This window comes from Lepisosteus oculatus, chromosome 1 (genome assembly GCF_040954835.1).
Source record: "Lepisosteus oculatus isolate fLepOcu1 chromosome 1, fLepOcu1.hap2, whole genome shotgun sequence".
NCBI classification, from domain to species: domain Eukaryota; kingdom Metazoa; phylum Chordata; class Actinopteri; order Semionotiformes; family Lepisosteidae; genus Lepisosteus; species Lepisosteus oculatus.
In genome coordinates, this window is record NC_090696.1 from 24,131,949 (window position 1) to 24,139,846 (window position 7,898).

At 33.7% G+C, this 7,898-nt stretch overlaps 1 protein-coding gene across 3 annotated transcripts in view; it reads left to right on the plus strand.

The window, feature by feature from the left end:
- pdgfc (platelet derived growth factor c) overlaps nt 1–7,009 on the plus strand; it is a 106,968-nt gene extending 99,959 nt beyond the window's left edge. For all 3 annotated transcript variants that reach the window (XM_015344718.2, XM_006629479.3, XM_069187955.1), the window contains 2 exons: nt 3,607–3,824; nt 4,910–7,009. In XM_015344718.2, coding sequence (XP_015200204.2) covers nt 3,607–3,824; nt 4,910–5,026 — 335 coding nt within the window. In that variant the 3' untranslated portion in view covers nt 5,027–7,009. The remainder of the gene's footprint in view (nt 1–3,606; nt 3,825–4,909) is intronic.
- The last annotated feature ends 889 nt before the right edge of the window (nt 7,010–7,898 follow it).

The window sequence follows — 7,898 nt, forward strand, 5'->3', positions numbered from 1 at the left end:
GTTGCTGCCCAGTGCTTACCCTCACTATCGGATACTACGACCATAGTCATGAGAGCACATAGTAATTGTAAAAGTTTCATTTCACAATAAGAGAGACCTCTTACCTTAATTTTTAAAGTTTTCTATACTAATCAATAGCTTATCCTTCAGGCAGCCAGAAAGTTAGATACACCATCTTGCCAACAGGTTCAGTCCTTTTCTTCCCAGATCATCCTGCCTTAATGAACTGTAGTTGAGCAAAGGCTTATCCCTGGTGTATAATTATTTTCATCAGCTAGGAATACGTTATCTGAAAATCTAAAGTGAACACTCCCATATGTTTGATGTGCCAAATGCAGTTGAAAGATTACTCTTGGAACTGCAGTGAAACAATGAAAAGTTTATTGACAACAGCTGCTGCTTTAGTGTTACACACTGGACGTGGAACTTTTGTTTCCTCTCTGAATGTAATTTTTTTTCATGGTCGGTCCTAATACTCTTGCTGCCCAATTTAACTGTATTTATTTTGGGCCTGTGATCTATCTACTGTACATGTTCTATATCTTACAATCATGAAAACTAATTATTTTCAGTCTAGTAATAAGGGTCACAGCATACAGTATATTGTAAATGTTTACCTTCATAGTCAGTATTTTTTAGTTTAGAATAGTGTTACAGTATTATGGAGCTCTCTGTTATATCATTGTGGGATTATTGAATATATTTAGCTTCTAGAGCTCATTTTGTAATGCTATAAACACGAATATTAAATTTGTGCCATACAAATTTAAATAGTTTGACAAACATTCAACAATTCTCACAGGATCACAGAGGCCTATGGTTAACCTTCTTATGTTCATGGATTTTAAAATAAGCATTAGGAAGTCAATGCTAATTCTTGCATGTTGAATAAAACTAAGGGGGTTCTTGTAGAACTTATACTGTAGGTTCTTGACAGGAAGATTAATTTTGTAATTATAGTAAAATGGTTTTAGGTGTTAAATTTATTGTTTTTTTCTGTCAAGTTTTGGTAACACTTAACATGAGTTATGCTTCTTTTCAGTGTTTTTGAGTCAGCGATAAGGTGTGGACCAGAGGTCTTCAACTCCTGTCCTAGAGGTGGCTGATACAGTAGATTGGTGGTCTCCTGGATTAGGGTTGGGGAGCCCTGTGTTAGACTCTTTGAATCTCTACACCATCCACTTTACAGATACTATTAAAATGCACAAATTGACATAATTCACATTAATCTTACAGAAACACATCAGTGTTTATATTCGTATCCAAAAGTCTGATGAATTTCTAAAACTTCAGGTAGCATTTTAATCCAAAGCAAGAAATCCAGATCAGGATAAAAATACATTAGTAATTAAGATCTGTATAATTTACATTCTATATATACTATTTTCTATAAAATAATTATTATTTTTTACTTCATCTGTATTACTGTGTGTTACTATAGCAGATGGTCACTTTGCTAGTAACTGAAATTGGAATAAGGGAGTTTGTTTCTCTGTTTCCATTTTCAAAACAATATCCAGCACTAGTAAACCCAGAAATGCTGTGATTTTGATTTTCCATTTAATGCTTCAATGTATGAAACTTTTAATTGCAGGCAAAGATGACATAAACTTGGAGCTCTACACACAGCCATTATTCTGTTCATGAGCCTATCAGTTCTTTCCTGTCATTTTCCATGAAGATGATAAATTATCCTGTTTACAGGAAGACCTCCCCAGTAGAGTTTAGCTCAGATCAGGAAGTAAAACAACAGAACTACCACTGTTCCAAAGATGGTGAGAAATACAGTTTAGGCACATTTTTACTTTAAAACATTAACACACCCCAAACATTTTAGCATCACTACTCCATCATTGTTTGAAAATGATAAAATACTATGAATAAAAATAAGAAAATGCAATATTCTAATTTTCTATTCTATTATGCACCTTTAAACTTATTCTTAAAAATAACTAAAAGTATGTGGTTTAACAATCCAAGGGTTTAAGGTGGAGGACTTACTCCTAGAAAGTTTCTGGTTCAAGACCAGGCACTTAGAAATATAGGATTAAGGTGTATTAAAAGGCAGTCAAAATGATGCTGGGTTGAGGTACAAGGCTTCCTCTCAGTATAAATCTTGAAGGTTCCATTAACAGATACAATTTGTATAGTATGTTTTTTTTCTGTTCATTTAAGAAATTGTATCTTTAAATTCATATATTTTTATAGATCAATTGGTTTCAGTTAAAAAATTAATTTGTTCATATTGTATGCTTTAGCCAGGATTGTCTTTGCTTGTGTATTCTGTTACTAGTGATCCATTGTCATTATTCCTCTCCAAATTATGTGCTTATTAAATATTCAAATCAATTTTAATAATTGGAGACATCTGTGGGATAAATAAAGTGATCATGTTGTACTTTTATTTTGTTATTGAAAAGTGGATCAGTGGTGGCAAGATTAGAATGACTACAAAAACTGTAAACTAAGCATTCAAGAAGCAAAATGTAAACTTACTATGTGGAGATGTGGTCCAATATTGTAGATGTGTCCATATTAAATCAGCTGATTTGGCTATCATCAAAGTCTCCAACACTGGTCCTGGACATCCCTGATCCAGTTATTCTTATAGGTCACCCTAAATCACTTATTTAAAAATTAGAAAAGCATGTTTAAGCAATTGATCAATTAAGTAAGTAATGGTTCATTGAACAGAACACTGGTCCTTGGGGGCGGCTTGGTGGCACCGTGGTTAGCATTGCTGGGGCACTGGGTTCAGTTCCTGGGGTACTGTATGCGTGGAGTTTGTATGTTCTCCCCTTCTTCATTTGGGTGTACTCCAGGTGCTCTGGTTTCCTCCCTAAGTACAAAGACATACTGGAAGGTTAATTAACTTCTGAGAAAATGGTGTGAGTGTGTGAGTGTTTTTTTGTGTGTGTGTCCTGCAATGGACTGGCATCCCATGCAGGGTGTATCCTGCCTTTGCACCTGTTGGTTGCCAAGTTAGGCTCCAGCTCCCTCTGCTACCCTTTATTGGATAAAGCAGTTAGAAAATTGATGGATGATAAGAACTCTTTGTTCAAGAAACTTGAAAAAGGCCTGTGTATGTCTTGTCTAACTTCATGGAAAAGAACTGGGATTTGGCACAACTTTTAAGAAACTCCAAAGCCTTTTGAAAGTTCTTTACTTAAGGGGAGGCCCTACAATAACATTTCAAAGAAGAAATGGCTGATAAAGATAGTCTATCTATGCCTCATAAAGACATAAATATTTTCGTTTTTCATATAAACAGTTCTCAAAATGAGATGCTTTTGGTTAATGTATACAGCGGGTTTTACTTTTTATTCTATGGTTTCAAAACTTTTAAAATTAACCCCAAACCATTTCCATACCAGTGTAATTCTGTACATTTTAAACAAACACCTGTCAAAGCTAAATGAATTACTTTATTATCTCCTTACTGCACACCTGGCTTGGCTTAGTTTATCTTATCATGTGAGATACTTTACAGTAGACATGTTATGATGTTCATGTTAAAATCTGAAATAAATACATGCAACACTTTTGCCAGGAAGAGATAAAGAAACAAAAGCCTCCTGTCTTAATATTTTTGACCTTTGTCTCCAGTGGTGGATCTTAACCTATTGAGGGAAGAAGTGAGACTGTACAGCTGCACCCCACGCAACTTTTCTGTGTCTCTCCGTGAGGAACTGAAGCGAACTGACACCATCTTCTGGCCAAACTGTCTTCTGGTCAAGCGATGTGGTGGGAACTGTGCCTGCTGTGCCCAGAACTGCTTTGAATGTCAGTGTGTTCCCACCAAGGTCATCAAGAAATACCATGAGGTACTCTTTGATTGATTTTTTTCAAGATCTGATCAAGCATAATTCTGAACCTAAATCAAGAGGATTTATTATAATTTTCTGTTCCCCTTGAATTATTATTTATTTAGATGAAGTAGTTACTTGCTGGGTGGCACAGTGGCCCAGAAGTTAACATTGCTGCCTGTTCTGGTTTCCTCCCACAATCCAGAGAAATATTGATACGCTAATTGGCTTCTGTAAAAACTGGCCCTGCTATGAATGTGTGCCTGTCTGTCTTGTGTCTGTGTGTGCCCTGTGATGGGCTGTAGTTCTGACCGGGATGTATTCTGCCTTGTGCTTGATGCTTGTGCTACAGGGTTCAGCTCTCCCATGACCCTGAACTAGATGAAGCAATCAGAAAGTAGATGGATGGACGGTTACTTGTTTATGTTAATTAACATGTCTCAAAGTTTCTTAGTCAGCACAAATCTTAGTCAGCTACTTTTCAAACATAGATTACTCAGAAAAAGCAGGGGATATTTGCATCCTGTTACCAAAAGGTCTGGCAATTGAGAATTGGTTGTGGTGTATTTGCAAGCATGCTGAGGAGATTGCTGCAAACAATTAATAAAATAGTTCATAAGTCCTTATCTACTGAGCTGAAAAAAATCATTAAATCAGCATTTGATTTTAAAGCACAGTGACAGAAGTATTGAAATATATATTTTTAGAAATAAACTGATGCATGGTTTATTGGGCAAGTCACATTTAACCACATCATAATAAGAAAATATAAAAAATATAGGGTGTACATTATTTTCCTCATTTAAATAAAGCAAATCACCATTAAACTGACAGAAATTCTAGCAATATAATAGTAAGTACAATATTAAATTTGAAACTTTTCTCCTAATTAAATACAGTTAGAGCAATTATTAGTCACTTATCATTGTATTTCAATGTGATTGTTGTATGTTGGGCAGAGATTTTGGATTCCCATGACCAAATTTTTATTTCCTCATTTTAGATTATAGAATTCATTTTATGTATGTGCTACATCATAATAAATCAATGTAGTCATTGATTTAAAAATAAAACATAGATTAAATGCTGAAGTTCTCTTTTAGGTTCTCCAACTAAGACATAGAAGTGGGGGAAGAGGATGGCAAAAATCAATGACAGACGTACTCTTGGAACATCATGAAGAATGTGACTGCATGTGCAAAAGTGATTCAGATGGATAAAAGAGAGCACCAGTGTACTTGCCTCAAAGCCCAAGAATATCTTTAAAGAGATCAGAAAGGAATGCCAGGATTCGCTATGTCTCAAGGTCAGCATCATGGATAACTACAGAATGGGGTGTTGTAATTCCAGTGATCTGGTGTACATCATAATTGGATTTTGAACTTCTGGTTGAGTCTTGATGCTGTGAAGAGCCTGGGCATTGTGTAAGATCCATTTAAATAAAAAGACTACATAAACTGGAAAGAAGGAGTTGCTCCTTGTTTGCCATATTGTGTCAATGAAAGCCTTTCAGTAGTTTTCAATCACTGGATAATCTGGTGAAAACAACTCTATGAAGAGCTCAGCTGCATTGGTGTTATGTTGGCAACACCGGTCGCAGACTGCTTGCATACATTTCTTCTGAAGAAAGTTCAAGTTCTGAACACATAGTGTCTTAATGTTCTGGAAAACATCCCTTTTCAGTCAAATATGTCTATGTATTTTATAGAACCCATCAATGTCCTGCTTTGTGGTACATTATTATACAGTACTTAAACAGAGCATTAATCTTGTATTATAATTGTTCTGAACTCATCAGTTTTCTTTTACAGATTTGAATAAATCTTTTAAGCAAACTATTATGTTCATTCACTATGTTCCTGAACTGTTCCTATTAATTTTGTTTTGAAATGATATATTAATGCCTTTCTTTTAGGAAATTGTTTTTCTTTTTTACAACCCTCTTAAATACCGTGATGTATATTTTGCCAAAGGAATTTAATGTTGATCTGTCTTGCCAACTTTCTGTTGTCTACTGTTTATTGTTATTTGTACTTGATCTGTGTAATAAAAGTGAAAGGTACAAAACTGATATTCATATCTTAGGCAAAGGCAAGGACTACATCACAAAAGAACATAGATCTAGGATCATATGTACATTAAATCTTTCTAAAAAGAATGCGAAATGTGTTAGCTATCATGCATACTACTGTATGAACTGAACATGTGGATCAACGTCAGCTGGCTGCACGTTTCACAAACTTTTATAAGGTTTTTTTAGGGAATGCTGTCATGAGATGCTGCGTCCATCTCACCTTCAGAAGAAACAAGGTTGAAAATCGTAAAACAGTTAAAAGGATTATCTTGAATAACAAAATATTCACCTTGAACTATCATTGTTTTTCTTGTTTAAAAATCAACACTGTTTTGCTTTTAATATTGTGCATTATTTTGTTTAGATAAGGTTATCTATATTTAGATTAATTCAAACTGTAAGAAAAACAATAAAAATAAGATCTCAAACATTCTGTTTTTTATACTGGATGTGTGATGGATATATACAAGAGACAGAGTGATAAACTGTACGTTATATGTCTGAGTTGCATTTAGAACTGTATTGTTTTTTACTTTCATAGATTATGTTAGCCATTTAGCAATGTTCTGTTCCCCACAGTAAGAGTGGATACTTAACAAGAATATTTCCTACACTGACTGTTTAAATTTATATTACAAGAAATTGTCTATTATTCAATAAAGCCTGTTTATGGACAATTAAAATGTCTTAACAGGTAAAACAAACCAACAGTTAATAGATGTAATACATACATAATTGGAGAGAGCTTTTATGCATAGTTAAACAGTGACTCGTAATTCAAGTCTCAAATATTTTACATACTGTATACATCTTAACTTATAAATATAATATGTGCTTCTACACTGCTTAACATAAATAGGAAATAAACAATTCCAATCTCGTAAGAGATCTTACACGATTTACAGTATACACTATATGTGATAAGTAATTTTCAGTTTGCCAGGCAAATAGGTACATTACATTTAAAAAAAGCTGTATAAGACATAATGATATCCTCCACGCACTATGAGTATTCATAAAAAAAACAAAAGAAATAATGTCATAGATACATTTTCTGTGATTATGCACTAAAGATTTATTCTGTTGAAACGTCTTGTTGAGAAACTTAATAAAGTGCTTTTGTTTTCTATCTTTAATGTAAATACAGTTTTTTTTAAGAGAAGGGAAATCTCTGAACTCAGTTTGAAATTAACTGGATTCACTTGTTGATTGCTTACAATCCATCTATTGTTTTATGGTTTTTTTCAGTGATTTCAGAGCTAGTTGAATTTTTCTAAAGATTAATCATTAAGATATAGTAAGTTTAGGAACTCATGACTCACTAAGACAAGGCTCTGGTTTAATGTGGATTAAGCGCCTACAGCATGAAATTGAGTTCTCCTTAGCATAATTCAAACAGGAATAATAATAATAATGTAAGTAGCAACATTCATGGCTTATTTAGGACACAGCTTAAATAGTTGATTCTTTTTTTGTTATTCTACTAGCATTAAACATTACCAGCATTGTAAAACGTGTTTTTGTTGAGTGATACCATAATAAAATACAATAACTTTTGTTTTACAATATTACTAAAAATGTTATTCTAAAATATTCTATTAATAAAATTATATTCTTTTCTTGAGGAACACAGTGTAAATTAATTAGAAATAATCAGAAATAAGAGCAAAATACAACATATAAGTAAAGAGAAAGAAAAACAGAAGGAAAAATAAAACATAACATGCAGAATCTACCATCCTTAGCTTGTGCAAATGTGTGATTGAATAAGTCTTTAAAGTTTAAGCTTGTGGAACATGCCTAAACTTTAAAGTTTAAAGAAAATGACTCTAGTAGATTTTATACGATGAAATTCCCATATCAGGTCACTTACATTTCCCTGCAGGCAGTTTGAGAACTACATGTTTAGAGTTCATGAAGGTGGCAAGTTGGGGTTATTGAAGCTGTTGCATGAGCAATGATAAATGTTTCACTGTGGCCAATTCACCAACTTCAAAGCAGCACCAAGCCACTCTTGG